General features: G+C 35.0%; 3 protein-coding genes across 3 annotated transcripts in view; 2 read left to right on the top strand and 1 right to left on the bottom strand.

Moving 5' to 3' along the window:
• LOC116143916 (receptor-like protein kinase At3g21340) overlaps positions 1–4,526 on the top strand; it is a 36,176-nt gene extending 31,650 nt beyond the window's left edge. Inside the window, exon 7 of the mRNA XM_031429362.1 lies at positions 4,133–4,526. Within this exon, the coding sequence (XP_031285222.1) occupies positions 4,133–4,526 (394 nt within the window). The remainder of the gene's footprint in view (positions 1–4,132) is intronic.
• Positions 4,527–13,506: 8,980 nt separating this feature from the next.
• Positions 13,507–17,785, top strand: LOC116143928 (putative leucine-rich repeat receptor-like protein kinase At2g19210). Its single transcript, XM_031429373.1, has 13 exons — positions 13,507–13,596; positions 13,689–14,232; positions 14,302–14,771; positions 14,909–15,050; positions 15,142–15,213; positions 15,308–15,379; positions 15,497–15,577; positions 15,808–15,974; positions 16,064–16,266; positions 16,344–16,470; positions 16,568–16,630; positions 16,730–16,919; positions 17,091–17,785. Exons 1-13 carry the CDS (start codon positions 13,512–13,514, stop codon positions 17,500–17,502), a joined length of 2,628 nt encoding a protein of 875 aa, XP_031285233.1. The 5' UTR covers positions 13,507–13,511; the 3' UTR covers positions 17,503–17,785.
• A 1,679-nt stretch (positions 17,786–19,464) lies between these two features.
• Positions 19,465–21,697, bottom strand: LOC116143915 (probable LRR receptor-like serine/threonine-protein kinase At2g28960). Its single transcript, XM_031429361.1, is given in 9 exon segments — positions 19,465–19,765; positions 19,767–19,830; positions 19,833–19,870; positions 20,058–20,247; positions 20,347–20,409; positions 20,506–20,632; positions 20,711–20,913; positions 20,983–21,149; positions 21,660–21,697. Coding segments are annotated over 9 exon segments (1,191 nt in total).
• Between the last annotated feature and the right edge of the window lie 433 nt (positions 21,698–22,130).

Here is a 22,130-nt window from a genome sequence, read left to right as displayed (position 1 = left end):
AAAATAATGCTCAATAAGTAAAACCCTCTATCTGTCTGTCCCCGTATGTATTACCTTATTCTTTCCTTATACTATTTCTGATTCTATTCTGTTTACTAAACGTCATGGCCTATCTTACCGGAGGCACGGCCGGATGGCGCCCACACAGCACCATCTCACTCTCCAGACTATCGGGTGGAATTCACACAGTACCCCGTTCTTAGTGAACCGAGTGGGGATCACAAAGCACCTACTCGGTTTTTATAACTAGGGTGGAGACCACCTGCCCTACCCGTTTCTCATGACTTTTGGGTAACGATCACCAAGCATTAACCGTCTCTATTTACTTGGGTGATGATCACAAAGCATAACCACCTCTATAAATGTCGGATGATGATCACAAAGCATCAACCCTTTCTCTATGACTAACCGGGGGGGATCACAAAGCATCCACACCACTATCTAATCAGGTGACGATCACAAAGCATCGACCCATCTAAGGGCTATTTGGGGGTGATCACCAGCATCACACCGATTCCCAAAACTGTTGGGTGATGATCACAAAGCATCAACCCCTCTCTACACTTCATTTACTCTATTCTAGCATTTTCATCATCTCTATCCTTAGAGTAGTTGCATTCACCAAGCTCTCTACTCATAGAGTAATTCCATACACAAGTTTCCTACACTTTCTTATGTCACTTTTCAAGCACAATTAGTGCCATGGATGGTTCATCTCCATAATGCACTTATGAGAACCAACATGCAATGTTGCAAGAATTAAGGTTCACTACTCATACTCAAACCTCTATTAGGCATTTCATGAAACAACTCAGTGCATTATAAAAATCTAATATAGCAATGATTCTAAAACTTTTCTAACCATCCAAAATGGGAGAAACCCCTTCACATAACCACAAAACCTGCCAAATAAAAAACACTCAAAAAGGGTTCACAATACCCTTCAATTCCATCTCAAACTACCTTTCCAACTCACAGCTCATTCTTATATTGAAAGGTATAAACAATCACAAGGCATAGAAATCTCTTTTAAGCCTCCACATGGCATATCACATGTATATCACAATACATATCATTCTATCAAAACCTTAATCAAGAAAATTCTTAAATCTCAACTTGAGTTGGATTTACTTACCTTGTTATGGAGAGACTTCACCAACTCTTCCTTTCACTTGGTTTGCTTGACTTTTTCTCTACTCTAACCAAAAGAACAAAAACCCTCAAACTTCATATAAGCTATAAACTCATAAAGTTCACAACCAAAGTAAGAATCCTTACCTTCGGAAGCCTTAGGTGATTTTCTACCCCAAATCACTTCAAAAACCCCTGGAACTCCTGATCAAAAGAAAGAGAAGTTGAGAGAGGAAAAAAAGAGTGGAGAGTTGCGTTTTGAGAAGAAGAATGAGGGGTTTGCTAACTCTTAATTCCTTTTAATGAAATTTATACCCAAGCATTCCCATTTTGCTCTTACTTCTTTGGAATTCTATCTATCCTTGATTCATTACATACAACACCCCATATCCACATATCATGAAAAATCCTTATAATTAACTCCCCACTTTTCCTGCTAATTAGGGGTAGAATGGTCAAATTGCCCTTAGGGAAGAAAATATCTAAAACTTAACAAACATTTTGGTCGGCCTGTCGCCGCGGCGAAGAAGCTTCTGTCGCCGCGGTGAAACTGTCCAGAGAGTTTCCCGTGGGTTCAACATCTTCGCCGCGGCGAAGATTCTTCTTCGCCCGGCGAAGCTTGGCACAATGAACTTCTTTATTTTCAACCAATTTCAGGGCAAGCATTCAACACAACACTCAATCAAACAATATACCAAACCAACTCAAATAAGAGCGAAAGAAGAAACAATAACTACGACTCAGGTGGGGCGTTACATTTTCCCAATTGCAATTTTCCTGCAAAACAAAAACAAACACAAATGAAACTATTCCAATGAAAATAAAATGAAAACAAAATAGAACAAAGTAAAAATGAAATTACGCAAACAACCTAAAAAGAAAATAATTAACTAAAAATGCAAAGAGACAAACACAACGGGACACAAATATTAAACAATTCACCCAAACAAATAATCACAAGAAAGAAAAAATAACACAAACAAAACAACAAAACAACAAAGACTAAAATAAACCTAGAATAAAAACTAATAAATACCCAAAACAACAAAGTCAAAAGCACGTTGCTCCCGGCAACGGCGCCAAAATTTTGTTAGACCGATCGTCACAGTCTAAAAAATAAACCTAAATACCGGAGCAGGGTAAGCAAGATCGAATCCACAGGGAGCAAGATAACAACCTAATGTATTTAAGTAGCGGAAATGAAATTGGCAATGGATTAGTGAAACAAATAAACTAGATGCAAATAATGAAATAGTGAAATTAAAACAAATAAAGATTAATAATAAAAATGTTGCCGTTACGGTTTTGGTTCGACAGAGACCGACTCACACAATTCTCCTCCACCTCTACGATCCCCTAAACCTACAAGGCAAGGTAAATCAATGAATGGTTTCTCGACACTCTAGGTATAATCTATCCTGTCTCACCCGATCACTCAAGTTGATGGGTAAAGACTATCATTGAACGTCGATAAACGCTACAAGGCAAAACCACTAGTTGGTACCCGATTAATAATACAATTGTCAACACGTGATATCCAATCAACCAATCACAATAAAAGCAACAATAGTAGAAATTAAACTAAATCCGAGAACAAATCAATACAATCGATGCGAAGTAATGAAAGCAATATTCATCATTTATTATTCCAAACCAACGTTTTCATTCAGCAAGTTCTATGAAAACATTAAATCATAAGGACAACAATATTCATCACAAATTATGCTCAAATAATATTAAAGTATCGAAATCAATCATGAAACGAAAACAAATATAATCCGAAGCACAATACTACCAAATGTCCTATAATCGGGCTCATCCAACTAGTCGAGAGCTGATGAGGAGAGTCGTGGAGTCAATCCCGATCTCGCCTATGCCGTAACAGACAACCGGGAGCTTAGCCGCTCATGGTGGTGATGACGGAGGCCGAAACGGTGGAAACGGAGCTGACCATGGCAGAGAGGAGGTAACCGACAGTGATATGATGCGAAGAAGGGCTGCAAACGACCAACGGACAGCCCGGAATACGAACAGCCGCGGTTTGCCGGAAAACGTTAATTTTCCAGCGGGTCTCCGAAAAACGGTGGCGGAAATGGGATCCGAAGGTACCGATGGAAAGCTCTGGTGATGGGGAGTTCAGATCAGGTCCTGGGGAGGTGAGAAGTTGCCGGAAATGAGCAGGATCTGGCCTGGAAGATGAAGAGTCGCGGTGGCTAAATCACGGATTCCGGCGGTTTTCGCGGCGGCTGAAGCAAGGGAAGTGTAGATCTGGCTGTGGGGAAGGTGGATCGACCCTTGGGGAGCCGAATCGTCGCCGGAAAATGGCCAAAAGTGGCTAGGAAGACGAAACGACGTGGTGGAGGGAAGACGAAACGACGTGGTGGAGGGAAGACGAAACGTCGCGGCAGCTTCCGTGTTTCGCGGTGGTGGTCCGGGACGATGGGATGACGGTGATCTGTGGTCGAGGAAGCCGAAGAGTCACCAGAGGTGGAAGACGAAGGGTCGCCGGAAAACTTTCTGGATGGCAGCCTCCTGTTCACACGATCTGCACTTTTTGTTTTATAGAACAAATTGCAAAATTTTAGATTAGTCCCTACACAATTGAAAAGTGACAAAATCAGCCCCTTAAAACAGGACATTTTACCCCCTAAACAGCATAAATGAGACAGAATCACCCTTAATCCATAAACCACAACCCAATATCAACTCATATACTTTCCAAAATCATTCCAAACACGTTAAATTCATAAGAAAAATATTAGGAAACGATTTTCGTGAATAAATTTATAAATTCTTTAATTGTCTCAATATACTTCAATTTAATCACACATGGGTATTTTTATCACCAAAATAGAGTCACTTTCATGACTCTAACAGGAATTACCTTGTAATGTCAAATTGCACAATCATTGTATGAAGGAAACCTAGTCTCATGATATATTGGAAATTAAACCAAACTGAGTCTATTTTTTCCCCCCTGCAGATACTATATATCAAACAGATTAACTGAAAAGAGTGATGTGTATAGTTTTGGAGTGGTTCTCTTGGAGATAATAACAAGTAAACTTGTCATTGAAAATACGCTTGAGAAGACTCATATAAGTCAGTGGGTGAGTTTCATGCTTTCCAAGGGGGATATTGCAAATATTGTTGATCCGAGACTATATAGAGATTTTAAGACAAACTCTGTCTGGAAAGCTGTAGAAGTAGCAATGACTTGTGTTTCTCCAACTTCTGCCAAAAGACCAACCATGAATCAGGTAGCGGTGGAACTGAATGAGTCTTTAGCAATGGAGGTAGCTCGCAAGAAGATAGGCAAGGATGCCAAATCAAGAGATTCTATGTTATCGATGAATTTGAATGTCGATACTGAATTATCTCCCATACCAAGGTAGTACTTTTACTATATGTATCCCACTTAACCATGCATATATATTTTCATACATGTAACCGGTCTTGGACCAATGTTCTTGTGTACTTGAAGAAACATAAAGAAATAAGGCAGCGATGTTCTACTTTGTGTAACATACATTAGCATATGAAATAGAGCTGCTGCAGTTGTTGAAGCAGAACAGAAAAGAAAACGGCATTATTTGGTGTTTGACCTTCAATTCCTCCACAGATTAGCATTACTAGTTATCCTGGAATGCATAGGATTGATTAAGGGCTTTTTTTTTTTTTTTTTAAATAAATATTCATAACCGGGTTTGCACCTATGAATATTTACTTAAAATATCTATATCTCCTAGTAACTACCTAGAGGAAGAAGAAAAGCTCTAAACTCTAATGAAACAAGAAATGGTTTCCAAACAATGGTATCACTGGTTTTTTCTTTTACATGGCATTACTCAAATGCACGAAAATGGTTCAAAGAATGAAGTTTGCAGTACTGAGTAATCTGGTACACTCATCAAAATATGGATTTATAATAAATTCCTCCTCAGGGTTTGATGAAAGTACCAAACACACCCAAGGGTTTAGGATATGCATCCAGAAAACTGATTACTTTACCATAGTACCTTTTATCTAATAATAAACCGTAAATTTAATTAAATTACATACTAAAAATTGAATAAAATAAAATGGGAGAGTGAAGTATAATAAGATCAAGAATACTAAAGTCCTTTTGAAATAAAGTTTCAGATTATTTTCAGTTTTTATTTCTTCAATTTTTATTTTAAATAAATAAAAATTGAAAAAAAAAAAAAAACTTAAGAATATATAATTAGACAAAGGGTATTATAGTGTTTATATGGTAGAGTAATCAATTTTTTTTTGGTGTATTTGTTACTATCTGAAATCCTTGGGTGTGTTTGTACTTTCCTCAAACCTTGAGGAGAAAAATTCTCTTATAAGCTCTAAAATCTGTTATTGGCTAATCCACGACAAGTGGTCATAATGTAAACATGTTGAAAATATGGTCTAAAATACAATTGGCTTCTCCATAATTAACAAATATGCAATGTATGGTAGTCTGATGCCGACATTTTAGTTGAAATGCTTCAAATTATGCTATTTAATCAATGCAGATCAGAGCAGAACAGAGTGCTCTGTTCTTTGTGCCTGATAAAATATAAACAGAAGAAAGCAGAACAGACTACTCTGTGATTACGTCACTAATGTTAATATATACTTCTAAAATGATACTTTGAATAGGCTTTATTAACCTGCTCTAAATTTCCCTTTGGAAGTTCTTGATCTAACTTTTACTTTTTCATTTAGAGAGTCTGATTTTTCTCAGAAAACAGAAGAAATGTACCATTGCATGAGGCAAATTATCAAAAGGTAGTTGCATTCCTGAACAATTTGATCTTGTTTAGTTGTTCAAGTTCCACAATTTTTTTTGTTTTTTACCATTGACTTTGAGTTGATAGTCAATAGCTTGTTCCGGGTCTCATTTTATTTATACTTGTGTACCTTTCAACTTCATGAGCCATTTTCTTCGGTTCTTCCGAGGACGAATTATCTACAACACGTTGTGGAAAATTCAACTTCTGTTGAATTATAGAGGTTTAATATGCAACCTTTGAATCTTATCAACATAAATACAAAATATAGATAATTTATGTAGAAAAACGAAGAAGACAACAGAGGATGTTTAATCTGATTTCTTGATCACGAGTTTCAGCTCCATTAAAATTTAAATAACCTCACACAAGATTAGCTAGTTTAAAAAACCTAAAACTGAAACTGATAACACATAAATAGAGCAGGGAAGAACAGTATACTCGGAGTACTCAGCCTGATAAAATAAAAACAGGACAAAACAAAAACAGAATACTATGTGGTTACATCAACCATTTTGTAGTTACATCAATAATATCAGAATACTTCATGTTATGTGTGATTTTTCTATTAAGCTCGGAGAAGTCAAAGTCTCCCGGGGTTATAGTTTGACTCAGAATCAGCTCATCTCAATACTTGTCTGACCCAGTATAAGCTCGTCGAGATATAGCTAGACCCAACATAAGCTATTTGTGACCAATCATGACAGTTGTTCAAACAGATCACAGATAAGCTCAGATCCCGAATATTTTGGAAGAGATCAGATCAACAATAATGATAGCGTGACCTTATCGCTCAATTGCAAGAATATCGTAGCTGCACTTTCATCTTGATTGTAATTCTTTTAATTTCGCCATTTTCTTTGTAAGAAACTTGTATATAAACCCTCTCCAACAATGGAAGTGGGGTTAGCAAATTATTCTAGGCATATTATTATTTTTTGTAAGCTCTCTAAGCCATAAGAAATACAATGGACGTAGGCTCGAGATTACAACATGTCGAACCACTTTAAAAATTCTTTGTGTTCTTTACTTGCTTTACCTTTACATTCATTACATTGCTGATTTTAATTAATCACGTATACATCGGTTTCGGTTTCATCAAGGTCAATCGGATCACTCTAGTTAGTGTAATTCTTACATCAACACTTCACATCTAGAGTGCTTTTTTTTTTTTTTTTTTTTTTTTTTTAATTCAAAGCTTCTTTAACCTGCTGTAACTTTCTTTATGGAAGTTCTTTTTTTTTTTTTTCCTTTTCGTTTAGCTTATAAGCATCCAAATACTATTATGAGTAAAATAAAACTTGCAGCTATCTATATTAGTTTGTAGATTCTATCATATATAAATGCATATAAATGAATGGATCAATTCAAATCTTCATGCTGAATTATCTCCCGTAGAAAGGTAGTATTCTCTTAATATACACGTACATGTATGTATACAAATTTTCTTGTGCTCGGTTTAGACCTTCTACCACGTCAGTTAGTACACTACTTTTGGAGGAGAAATAAAAAAGGAAAGCAGCTATGTTTCCGTTGTAGTTAATGCAGTTTTTTTCTGGTAATATATATATATATATTAAATTCGGGTCTTAGATAATATATATTTGTTTCTTTGACCTTAACGCTATATGCATGAAAGAACATTTCTTGATCATTATCTGTAAGATTAATTGTACATAGCTGACAGCAGAGCTAAATGATAAACGATGACACGACTTATAAGAAGTTGCAAATTAAATTAATCGGATTTGCACTAGGATGCAAGAGGCCAGTCTAATAATTGCCATTATCTTAGTGTACTGAGTTAAAATCTGAAGATATGGATGCCCTTTTGGATTTGGTAATGTTTCAGAAAAAAAAAAAATGCAATTGCAGTTTGCAGATATGCACACTAATAAAAATGCTATAGCACCAAATCAGTATTGTTCACTTCTTGTACTTGAGTTGGGAGAAGGCAAACGCAAGTGGCATGTATTTGAGTTTTGGGGTTCAGGCAAGCAATCTGAGATTGCATTTTGGTTTCCGCAAGTGTCCTTCACTTAAAATAAGTCTATTTTGTTAAGAGAATTCATTCAAGGCTTATAAATTGAAGATATCTATTTATTTAGGAGGACCCTATTGAAGTTGAATTTGTCACATATCGCCAAGTTAGTGAGCTGTTATGGAGTATACAAGCGGTTGGGCTCCCTTCTCCCTTGAGCTAGCTTTTGAGAATAAGTTATACCTAAGCTCATTTTATCATGATATCAAAGCCACGTGAACCATGTTTGTTCGATGCAATGATGGGTTTGGACTTGGCTTGCACCCGGCCTTTGCTCACTGAGTGTGAGGGAGAGTATTAAAGTTGAATTTGTCCCACACCTCTAAGTTAGTGAGATCTTATGGTGTATGCCAAGCATGAGGGAGGGTATTGAATAGTGAGATCTTATGGTGTATATAAATGGTTGGGCACCTTCCTCCCTTGAGCTAGCTTTTGCACATCGAGCATGATAGTGGGTATTGAAGTTTAATTTGTCCCACACCGCTAAGTTAGTGAGATCTTATGGTGTATATAAGTAGGTTGGCTCTCTCCTTTCTTGAACTAGCTTTTGCATGCCGAGTGTGAGGGAGGGTATTGAAGTTAAATTTGTCTCATATCGCTAAGTTTGTGAGATCTTATAGTGTAGATAAATGGTTGGGCTCTCTCATCCCTTAAGCTAGCTTTTGAGCTTGAGTAGAACTCAAACCCACTTTAGCAGACCCCAACCTTAGAGCTTTTTATTTTATTTATTTTTTTTTTTTTTTTTTTTGCACAATTATTTAGATGTATTTTAGATGAATGATACTTGTGTAGAAATTGAAACAAAAATTTAAACGTCCAAGGCTTTCACATTGGATAATACCTATCTAATGAGAAATGTGTGGTGGAGTGCTGCCCGAGTATAATTAAGTAATTTTACATATGAATATAATACTTGCGTGTAGAATCAATTACCAATAGAAAGAAGAAAATCCACTTATTCTGAAAGCAGGAGTTTTTAGCTTTTTCTCATTGACTTGAGCATCAAAATTCTGTTTTTGAGCGTGTTTCACATCATTCAGCCAGTATCGTCCCTGTCACTTTGAGTACCACTTTGATCCTAGTATATATTTTTTAATGTGAAGTTCTTCTCTACAAAGCACTCTCTACGTTTAGTTGAATAATTCTTCAATCCAAGATTATAAAATTCGCTAACACATACAAATTTTGGTATGAAATCATTGAAGAAGTAAAAAATTATAAGTATATTAAACAAATTAATTAAAATATATGATGTTACTTGACAGTTACTCCCTTTCTTCAAACTCCTATTTTAAGTCAATTAAGACATATCCTTGGAGAATGCAATCCTTCTTATTTTGCAAATTCTAACGAAGAAAAACCAGCTGAAAGCCAAAGTCAATAAATCAACTCTTACCATAGAAGTCTTTTCAAAAATACTTTCCCGGGGATGAGGTTGGCCATTAACTTTCTTCTTATAGGCTAATGTCCTTGTCTCTATCATGTTTACTTTTTAATGCTTACATTACATTTGATATTAATAAAATGACACACAAAGAAACATGATTTTTACATAGTTTGGCATAACTCATTCACATCCACAAATGAGAGAAATTCACTATTATTTCATGAATATGATATACAAGATTATACAACACCGTAAACTCAATACATAACCTAGCACCTAAAGCAGAAACAATCTTAGTTTCTAAGACCCTTAAACCATAGTGTTTAGGAACTTTTACATCAGATACCTTGTACGCTCACATTCTCTCATAACCTTAAATTGGTTCTCATCCCTTTATTTATAGATAGTATAGTATATAAGATATTCTATTTCTAATAGGATTTATATTTCAATTCAAGCTCACATAATTCTTTTTTTTTTTGGAAACCTTAGAGCTTTTTTTTTTTTTTTTTTTTTTTTTTTTTTTTTTGGCACAGTTATTTAGAGGTATTTTAGATGAATGATGCTTGAGTAGAAATTGAAACAAAATCTAAACGCAAAGACTTTCACATTGGATAATACCTATCTGGTGAGAAATGTGTGGTGGAGTACTGCCCGAGTATAATTAAGTAATTTTACATATGAATATAATACTTGCGTGTAGAATCAATTAACAATAGAAAGAAGAAAATCCACCTTATTCTGAAAGCAGGGGTTTTTAGCTTTTTCTGATTGACTTGAGCGTCAAAATTCTGTTTTTGTGTGTGTTTCACATCAGTCGGCCAATGTCGTCCCTGTCACCTTGAGTACCACTTTGTTCCTGGTACATATCTTTGAATGTGAAGTTCTTCTCTACAAAGCACTCTCTACGTTTAGTTGAATAATTCTTCAATCCAAAATTACTAATGTATAACTAAGATTATAAAATTCGCTAACACATACAAATTTTGGTATGAAATCATTAAAGAAGTAAAAAACTGTAAGTATATTAAACAAATTAATTAAAATGCTTGATGTTACTTGACATTTACTCTCTTTCCTCAAAGTCCTATTATTAGTCAACTAAGATATATCCTTGGAGGATTTAATCCTTCTTATTTTGCAAATTCTAATGAAGGAAAACCAGCCGAACGCCAAAGTCAATAAATCAACTCTTACCATGGAAGTATTTTCAAAAATACATTCCCGGGGATGAGGTTGGCCATTAACTTGCATCTTATAGGCTAATGTCCTTGTCTCTATCATGTTTACATTTTCATGCTTACATTTGAGATTAACAATATAAAAATAAAATCACACGACACAAAGAAACATAATATTTACGTAGTTCAACATAACCTGTTTATATCTACAAATGAGAGAAATTCACTATAGTTTCATGAACATGATATACAGGAGTATACAGCACTATAAACCTAGTACATAACCCAGTACCTAGAGGGGAAACAATCTTAGTTTCCAAGACACTTTACCCATGGTGTTTAAGAACCCTTACATCAAATACCTTGTATTCTCATATTCTCTCATACCCTTGAATTGGTCATCATCCTTTTATTTATTGGCAGTATATGGGACATTCTATTTCTAATAAGATTCATATTTTAATGCGAGCTCCCACAATTTTATTCCTATATACAATTGTATTTTTATTAAATACTTTTCTTAAAGACATACAATTTTGCATGAGAACAAACAAGAAAGCGAGATATCCCAACATCATATTTATTACAAACTAATACAGTTGAATTTATAAGTGCCCTTAGAAAATTCCACATGGTACTAAAATTTAATTAAGTGAAGTAATATTCTGACTTCTAGCAGCTAGCCAAATGCTTTGACTACTTGCAGGAAAATTGACCGATATTCTTATAATTTATTGTTCATCACTATCGTATTCTGCATATCATTATAAATTACCACACCATAAACAAGAAGAAACCGAATTCACTAATCACTGCTTTTTAGTACTAAGCAAGAAGAATAATTAAAGACAATGAATAAAGTTTACATATAATTTTCTTTTAATTGTTGATTTTCTCCATTTACGAACTCTGACCAAATTGGTCGAACTCAAATTTTACCTTGTAAACTGTGATATCAGTGGAAAATGTTTATTACTGTGATCTTAAACACTTATATGGAATATACTATAAATTGTATGATAATATCTGCTTGCACCTTGTACAAGAAACCAAACTGAAGCTGAAACTTATAAAATTCTATGTACTTGCAGCCTGCTCAAATACAAACAGGACAAAGAAAAGCAGAGCACTCAGGTTTACAGCAGTACTTTCTGTAGTTACACACTGCTTCTTTGAATTAAAGCCTTCTTTAAGCTGCTGGAAATTTCTTTTTGGCATTGCTATTTTCTTTTTCTATGCTTATAAGAATCCAAATCAACTATATTTATACTTTTTTTCTTTTGTAGGTTCTATCAACATGAATATGCATATTAAAAAGAATCATGCCATGCTAATTAATTCATTAGTTTTAGAGAACGACTTGTCAGAAAAATTAGAACAAACCAAACATATATGCAGGAAAATGCTGCAAGTGAGTAGCCTGAGAACTCAAATCGTTTACCATTTCAAAAAATAGCTACCTTCCCTACACAACTTGCTCTTCATGAGTTATTCAAAGTTCCACAACTTTTTGGTTTTTCCATTGACTTGATAGTCAACAAATTTTTGTGGCTCACGTTGTACTGGTGTCCCTTTCGCCTTCATGAGTCATTTTCTTGGACTCTTCCTCGGAAAAATTCATTTATAACACTTTGTGAGAAATTTCTACATCAATTGTCTAGGTTAGGTATACTTTAGTTTGCATGTACCAACATTTCAAGGGCAAAACATTCAACCTTTGAATTTTATAAACATAATGAATAATTTTACATATAATTGCTTTTAAATAGTGATGTTCTCTATTTATTTTAACATAAACTATCAATAACCAAGGGTAACTATAACATCCTACATCGCTTGGGAAGGAAATGTGAAAGGTTATTTAAATACTCAGTGAGCTCCTAAATTATCAAGATGTGTTTCGGGTTACAAAATCCAAAAGCAAAACCGTGATAGATTGTGTGTCCAAAGCAAACAATATTGTGATAATGGGTCGGGATGTTATAGGAACTCAAATTCTACCTTGGACTAGTGCTGGCCGAGCTATTACAAGAACTCAAATGAGTGGAGCTATTGACACCCTACTAATGAGCGAAGGAAGCTCCACTTTTAAATTTTATAATGACAAATTTGTCCTACATATGAGATTGTTTGTAGTCATAAATAAATTAATCATTTTTTTTCCTCAAAAGAGGGTAGTTATGTTAATCGTGTTTTCTTTTTTTGTGCTGTTTAAATCTATTATATTCATGAGATTATTTGTAAGCATTTTTGTTAGCACTATTTTTTCTGAACTTTCAATTTGATTATCTAAAATTTTGTTTTAGGAATAATGGTGGGAGGTATATAGCAGAAGTGAAGAAAATGTTAATTTTTAAACTTTAAAATAGGGTTTCTTAAGAAATGGGGCTTCTTTAGTCCGCAATAGCTCCACTGAACTCAAATTCTACCTTGAATTAGTGCTGGTCTTTTCATAAATACTAATCACATAGATGGCTTTGTCTTTGAATTAGCAAACCCTTTTTAAATTCTTTGCATGTGGGTATGACTAAGAATTATTGATCAAAAGACAAACTGACTTGAGCTTCTAGAATTAGCATACCCTTTTGTTTCATTATGAATCTGGATACAGGTTTAATCATCTAATTGGATCTCAAGCATGAAAGTCTGCCTTAAAGTATTGTTAACGGAACCCCCTTGATACTTTCTAAACAGTTAATGAATCAGACGTCTACTAGAGTGATCACTGTAAAACCCCTTGACTTAAAAGTCTTCTGTAGGAATCTCCCATGCAAGGCCAAATTGGCAATTGACTGATCTTTCATATGTGCTATGGTCGTTACCTCACATTTACGTTACCCATACATTTTGATGTTGATAACTTTAAAAGTGGCTCAAAACCACCATCAAATTTTAAATATACTTGGTTGTTTACATGGTATGACACTATATATACTTATGAAGATTATGTGTGCTTTCTTCATCTAAAAGAAGCTAAAGTAGCAATGGAGATTTTTAAACATTTCATATTTGAATTCCTCTGCATAGTTGCTCTCACAACGCAGCTGGTTCATGTTCAAAGTCAATCAGGTTCTTATAACTCAATTTTAAGTGTTAATTTCTATTTTTATTCACTAACTGTATGCATTTATACTAAAATTTTCGAACCATATTTTTCTCAGGCTTTATTAGCATAGATTGTGGACTAGCAGAAAAATCTGGATATACTGACAAGTTAACAGGCATAAATTACACTTCTGATGCAACTTTCATAGAGACAGGTGTTAGCAAAAATATATCATCAGAATACTACCATAACACCCTGGAACAACAATTCCTGAATGTTAGAAGCTTCCCCGAAGGAATGAAAAATTGCTACACTTTAAAACCTGAACTGGGCAACATTAAGTTTCTGATTAGAGCAAGATTCATGTATGGAAATTACGATGGCCTAAGGAAAGTGCCGAGCTTTGATCTCATTCTTGAAGCTGATGTGTGGGATTCAGTGCAAATGGAAGATGCATCCACTGTTGTTACCAAGGAGATCATTCATATCCCCCAAAAAAGCTATGTATATGTCTGTCTTGTAAACACAGGCTCCGGAACACCTTTCCTTTCAGCATTAGAATTAAGGCCTGTCAGTAATTCCACTTACCAAACTCAATCAGGATCACTACTACTCTCTTGGCGTTGGGATCTTGGTTCAACAGATAATGGAACATTCAGGTAATTTATTTTATATCATCAAAATTTTGTAATTAGAATCTTGGTTTCTAAGTAAGCTCTATGATGCAGGTACAGCGATGACCCTTTTGATCGCATATGGACGCCGTACAACAAACACAGCTGGATAGCAGTAAGTAACTCGCAGCCCGTCGATTCCAGTGCAAGCATTTACAAGCCACCATCTACTGTCATGAGGACTGCAGTCGTACCTGCAAAAAGAAGCGATTCCTTGCAGTTCAGTTGGGAGCGTTCGAATACCACATCCGGATATTATGCCTACTTCTACTTTGCTGAAGTTCAACAGAATCTAGCCAACCAGACTAGAGAACAGACCATCGATTATAATGGACGTTTCTGGAGCAAACTTTATGTTTACTACTTATCCACAAGTATGGAATACTGCATATCACCCGCAGAAGATAAAATTATCGATTTCTCAATCATCAAAACTGAAAATTCAACCCTTCTACCAATCCTTAACGCTTTAGAGGTATATGCAGTAAAGGAATTCCCACAATTGCTGACTGACCAACAGGATGGTATGTTCTTCCAGTCAATAACTTTTTTTTATCAGTTGGGGATGATATTGTCCAGTTTTTCCTTCATTATTTATTTTAACTTTGGTTCCCCATGTTACAATTCTTACTCTTTATACATGCGTATGTGAAACTATTAGTCAATGCTGTCATGAAAATCAAGTACTCAATGTATGGAGTGAATACAAGTTGGCAAGGAGATCCATGTGTCCCTAAAGATTACTTTTGGGAAGGTCTTAATTGTAGCTATGACGATTATAGTCCCCCAAGGATCATATCCCTGTGAGTCTTCGCCTTTAAACTAGCATCCTAGTTTCAATTTGATCAATGCGACACTCCCATTTTTTAACAAAATTATAAGTCATGCAACCAGGAACTTATCATCCAGTGGAATATCGGGTGAGATACCTCCTTATATATCCAGTCTCGCATTAATACAATCTCTGTAAGCATCTCTGTCTTGAATCAACCTCTGTAAGTACTCAAAATTGTTTATGATGGGAACCAAGTCAGCTTAATATTGTCAATCACCGTTTCAGGGACTTATCGAATAACAACTTGATTGGACCAGTGCCTGAATTTCTGTCACAGCTACCATTCCTGACGGTGCTGTAAGTTTTTTTCATCAGTATTATGATGGATAAACACAGTTACTTCGTTAAAAAAAATAATAATAAATAAATAAATAAATAAATAAATTGGGGATCATCTTTACTATTCTCTTGCAGAAACTTGAGTGGAAATAAACTCGTAGGTTCAATTCCAGCTGTACTCGTGGAAAGAAAGCACGATGGTTTTCTATCACTAAGGTTTGATTTATGTTCAAAGCTATAGCTAGATCAATATGATCAAAATTCTCAAAGAGTATTACACGCATTCTCTATTCGCAACACCAAAAAATCATCCATACAGACCATATTCAGCTAAATAATATATCTATGGACTATTTGAAGTTGTCAGCACTACGTATAATTATTCAAGTGTTACATTAACAATTCTCATTTTTTCAAGTATATTTTAATAATTCTCATTTTTCTAGTGTGGAAGGAAATCCAGATCTTTGTCCTGAAGCTTCTTGCAAAGGTAGAAAGAAAAATAAGCTTACTGTTCCAGTAGCAGTTGTTCCAATAGTTGCAGTAGTAGTTTCAATATGTATCATCCTAACTGCAATTTCTATTTTTTGGAACTTCAAAACAAGAACGCAAGGTACAAATTAAACACCATAGGTGAAATTATTAAAAGTTATTTAACATGCATCCAACTCAATGCTTATTGAATTTGGTATTCTTTTCTAGTTGGAAAGAAGAATGAATCACTGGAGTCGAAAACTCGAAGCTATACATACCCTGATTTAGTGAGATTTACCAATAACTTTGAGAGGGCTATTGGGAAAGGAGGATTTGGAACAGTTTACCATGGATACTTGGATGACACTCAAGTGGCTGTGAAGATGCTCTCTCAATCATCATTTCAAGGATACAAGCAGTTTAAAGCTGAGGTATTTAGACTAATTTACTTGAGAAAATTTCAACTTCCTTATATTAGACCAACTAAAATATGTCAGCTGCTTTACAGATTGAACTTCTTATGAGAGTTCACCATAAAAATTTGACAACACTCGTTGGATATTGCGATGAGTGCACAAATATGGGATTAGTCTATGAGTTCATGGCTAATGGAAACTTACAATCATATCTCCTAGGTTGGTTTTGCTCATTCGATAGGATTTTTATGAAGTTTAAGATGCTTGTATTGACTTTGGAAAAAAAGTCTTCATACAATTTTTTTTATGGATGCAGAAAATGATGTAGATACGTTGAGTTGGGAAGGGAGACTGCGAATAGCAACAGAGGCAGCGCAAGGTTACAAATACTTCAATTTGCAATTTTCTCTTTTCAACATTTTCTACTTGTCTTTTCTATCTAAGAAGTGAACTATTGTGCATTGAATTTAAAATGTAGGATTGGAGTATCTCCACAGTGGTTGTAAGCCACCCATAGTGCACAGAGATGTGAAGTCTACAAACATCTTATTAAATGAAAAATTCCAGGCCAAATTAGCTGATTTTGGTCTTTCCAGAATTTTTTCTGGTGAAAGTGGAACTCATGTGTCCACGATTGTTGCTGGAACCCCTGGATATCTTGACCCTGAGTAAGTAGATGTTAACTAATGCAGAAACTTCAACCATTATACACATCTGCAATTTTAGAGGCTTGAAATTACTTGTAATGTCAAATTGCACAATCATAGTATGAAGGAAACCTAGTTTCATGAAAAAATGGAAATTAAACCAAACTGAGTCTATTTTTCCCCCCCTTGCAGATACTATATATCAAACAAGTTAACTGAAAAGAGTGATGTGTATAGTTTTGGAGTGGTTCTCTTGGAGATAATAACAAGCAAACCTGTCGTTGAAAATACGCTTAAGAAGACTCATATAAGTCATTGGGTGAGTTTCATGCTTTCCAAGGGGGATATTGCAAATATTGTTGATCCAAGACTACATGGAGATTTTGAGACAAACTCTGCCTGGAAAGCTGTAGAAGTAGCAATGACATGTGTTTCTCCAACTTCTGCCAAAAGGCCAACCATGAATCAGGTAGTGGTGGAACTGAATGAGTCTTTAGCAATGGAGGTAGCTCGTAAGAAGATGGACAAGGATGCTGAACCAAAAGATTCTATGTTATCGATGAGTTTGAATCTAGATATTGAATCATCTCCCATACTAAGGTAGTACTTTTCCTAAATGTAGCCCACTTAACCATGCATAAATATATCTTCGTACATGTGACAGGTCTTGGACCAATGTTCTTGTGTACTTGAAGAAACATAAAGAAATAAGGCAGCGATGTTTTACTCTGTGTAGCATACATTAGCATGAAATAGAGCTGGTGCAGTTGTTGAAGCAGAACAGAGAAGAAAACTGCATTATTTGGTGTTTGACCTTCAATTCCTCCACCAATTAGCATTTCTAGTTATCCCAATTCTATTAATATGTACTTAAATTCTATGCACATGAAGCTAATAACTATTGATACGTGTTTTTCCTCTCCAAATATCTCTGTCTCCTACCTACAGGAAGAAGAAAAGTTCTAAACTCTAATGAAACAAGAAATGGTTTCCAAACAATGGTATCACAAGTTTTTCTTTAACATGACATTTCTCAAGTGCACGAAAATGGTTCAGAGAATGAAGTTAACACTTAGCAGTACTAAGTAATCAGCTACACTCATCAAAATATGGGGTTATAACAATCTCATCCGCAAGGTTTGAGGAAGCCAAAAAACACACCCGGGGTTTTCGGATAGTAACAAATGCATCCAGAAAACTGATTACTTTACCATAGTACCTTTGTCTAATTATAAACCTTAAATTTAATTAAATTACTTACTAAAATTGAATAAATTAAAATGGGAGAGTGAAGTATAATAAGATAAAGAATAATAACGTCCTTTTGAAATAAAGTTTCAGATTCTTTTCCCTTTTTATTTCTTCAATTTTTATTTATAAAATAAAAATTTACGAAATAAAAACTGAAGAGTATATAATTAGACAAAGGGTATTATAGTCTTTATATGTTAAAATAATCATTTTTCGGTGGATTTATTACTATCTGAAACCCTTGTACAGTACTTTCCTCAAACCTTGAGGAGAAAATTCCCATAAACCCATCAAGTAGGGATAATGTAAACATGTTGAAAATATGGTCTAATATACCATTGGCTTCTTTTCTAGAGTGCTAAACAATACCGTCAACTAGGAAAGAGAAAGTACTTATGGAACAGCACTGAAACTCTGTAGAAAGACAGGGAAGACAACAGAAGATGGTTCTGAAATCTAATTTTTCTTCCATCTTCAAATATATTTTCACATTGAAAATAATCGTGTCATGGTAATTGATTCATTAGTTTTCAAGAACGATTTACTGGAAAAATCAGAACGAAACATTTTTGCAGAAATTGGCTGCAAGTGAGTAGCCTGAGAACTCATAACAGCGAAGCATCACCAAATATTTATTTATTTTCAATGACTTGAAATTCAAAAGTGTGTTGTGGTTCACAGTGTGCTGGTGCCCGTTCGCCTTCGTGATTCATTTTCACATGCGTTCTGTTTTGCTTTGTCCTGTTTGTATTTTAACAGGCTGTGAGCAGAGAGTACTCTGTTTGTGTTCAATTTTAGTTGTTTTAAACTAGAACAATTTTTCGCCCTGAAGTCATATCATATCATAAAAACTAGTAATAGCAATGTTTCGAAAACACTTATTGTTTCATTAGAGTTAAGAACTTTCCTTCTTCTTCTAGGTAGGAGATATAGAATTTGGAGAAGAAAAACACATATAAATAGTTATTTGTTTCATGTGTACAGAATTTGAGTACACTTTCATATATGCAGCCCTGGTTATGAATATGTACGTCAAAACAGTTGTAAAAACGGCCCTTGATTGCATGTATAATACATTTCCAAGCTAACTAGCACTGGTAATTGGTGGAACAAATACTACAGTAATCTGCTCTGTTCTGCTTCAAAAACTGCAGCACCTCTATTTTCTTATGCTAATATATGTTAAACAAAGTAGAACATCAGTGCTTATTTCTTTATTTTTCTTCGAGCATACAAGCAGGTTGGTCCAAAGCCTGGCACCTGTATATGCACATAATATTATGCATAGTGAAGTGCAATACCTTTTGCGAAAGTACTACTTTAGCATGAGAGATGCTTCAGTATCAACATTCAAATTCATCGATAACACAGAATCTTTTGGTTCAGCATCCTTGCCCAACTTCTTACGAGCTACCTCCATTGCTAAAGAGTCATTCAGTTCCACCACCACCTGATTCATGGTTGGTCTTTTAGCAGAAGTTGGAGAAACACAAGTCATTGCTATTTCTACAGCTTTCCAGACAGAGTTGGTGTCAAAATCTCCATGTAGTCTTGGATCAACAATATTTGCAATATCCCCCTTGGAAAGCATGAAACTCACCCACTGACTTATATGAGTCTAGCGTATTTTTAATGACAGGTTTGCTTGTGATTACCTCCGACAGAACCACTCCAAAACTTACACATCACTTTTTTCAGTTAACCTGTTTGATATATAGACCCTGTTGGTTAAAAAAAAAATAGACTCAATTTTGGTTAATTTCTATTATATAAGACTATGTTTCCTTAATAAAATGATTGTGCAATTTGACATATTACAAGGGAATTTCACGCCTCTAAAATTGCAGACGTGTATAATGGTTGAAGTTTCTGCATTACAATACTATAACAGTCACATCTACAACTTACTCCGGGTCAAGGTATCCAGGGGTTCCAGCAACAATCATGGACACATGAGTTCCACTTTCAACTGAAAAGATTTTGGAAAGACCAAAGTCAGATAATTTGGCCTGGAATTTCTCATTTAATAAGATGTTTGAGGACTTCACATCTCTGTGGACTATGGGTGGCTTACAACCACTGTGGAGATACTCCAATCCTACATTTTAAATTCAATGCACAATAGGTCACTTCTTAGATAGAAAAGACACGTAGAAAATGTTGAAAAAAGAATATTGCAAGTCAAAGTATTTGTAACCTTGTGCTGCCTCTGTTGCTATTCGGAGTCTACCTTCCCAACTCAAGGTATCTGCATCATTTTCTGTATCCATAAAAAAATTGTATGAAGACTTTTTTTCCGAAGTCAATATAAGCATCTTAAACTTCATAAAAATACTATCGAATGACCAAAACCAACCTATGAGATGGGATTGTAAGTTTCCATTAGCCATGAACTCATAGATTAATCCCATATTTGTGCACTCGTCACAGTATCCAACAAGTGTTGTCAAGTTTTTATGGTGAACTCTCATGAGAAGTTCAATCTGTAAAGCAACAGACATATCTTAGTTAATCATATATGAGGAAGTTGAAAGTTTTATCAAGTAAATTAGTTGAAATACCTCGGCTTTAAATTCCTTATATCCTTGAACTGATGATTGAGAGAGCTTCTTCACAGCTACTTGAGTGTCATCCAAGTATCCATGGTAAACTGTTCCAAATCCTCCTTTCCCAATAGCCCTCTCAAAGTTATTGGTAAATCTCACTAAATCAGAGTATTTATACCGTCGAGTTTTCGAGTCCAATGATTCATTCTTCGTCCCAACTGGAAAAGAATATAAAATTCAATAAAATGAGTTGAGTGGATGTTCCAAAAATTTTAATAATTTTGTACCTTGTCTTCTTGTTTTGAAGTTCCACAAAATAGAGATTGCAGTTAGGATGATACATATTGAGACTACTACTGCTACTATTGGAACAACTGCTACCGGAATAGTAAGCTTATTTTTCTCTGTGTCTTTGCAAGAAGCTTGAGGACAAAGATCTGGATTTCCGTCCACACTAGAAAAATGAGAATTATTAATATAGCACTTGAAAAAATGAGAACTGTCAAGGTAACACTTGAATAATAATATTTAGTGCTGATAGCTACAAATAGTCCATAGATCTATTATTTAACGGAATATGGTCTGTACGGATGATTTTTTGGTGTCGGGAATAGAAAATTTAGGTATTGCTCTTTTAGAATTTTGATCATAGCAATCAAGCTATAGCTTTGAATGTAAATTAAACCTTAGTGATAGCAAACCATTGTGCTTTCTTTCCACGAGTACAGCTGGAACTAAACCTTCGAGTTTATTTCCATTCAGGTTTCTGCAAGAGAATAGTAAAGATGATCCCTAAATTTTCTTCAATAAAACTATGCTTACTCACAATCTTACTAACCATCTTACTATCCTGATAAATATAACGGCATAGTATGGGTACTATGCGTATGGTACCCGTACTATGCTGTTATATTTTCCAAGATTGTAAGATGGTTAGTAAGATTATGAGTAAGCATAGCATTACTCAATTTTCTTTTCAGTGGAGTAACTGTGCTTATCCATCATAATCGTGATGAAGAAAACTTACAGCACCGTCAGGAATGGTAGCTATGACAGAAATTCAGGCACGGGTCCTGTTGCAAAAAGAGAGACCTAACGAAAAACTAAACAACAAAACCAGCATCCAAAATTGCAGATGAATCACAAGAAATAACAGATAATGAACTGAAAATAAAAGACACAATGATTTATAGTGGTTCAGTAATCTTTACAGATTACCTACATCCACTCTTCAGGGCAATAAGCAGATTTTATTATGAGAATAGAGAACCTTACAGAGGTATACGCTCACCCTTTACACAGTGCACAAAACCCCTCTGTAAAAACCCAGATCTCCTCACCTCTCATATATCCCACACAATAACCAAATATTAGTGACAGATTTATACAGAAAGTGTAACAGAAAGAATAATCCAGCTAAGACCTACTACCACCG

This window comes from Pistacia vera, unplaced genomic scaffold (genome assembly GCF_008641045.1).
Source record: "Pistacia vera cultivar Batoury unplaced genomic scaffold, PisVer_v2 Contig434, whole genome shotgun sequence".
Classification (NCBI taxonomy): domain Eukaryota; kingdom Viridiplantae; phylum Streptophyta; class Magnoliopsida; order Sapindales; family Anacardiaceae; genus Pistacia; species Pistacia vera.
This window is presented reverse-complemented; position numbering and strand designations above follow the sequence as displayed.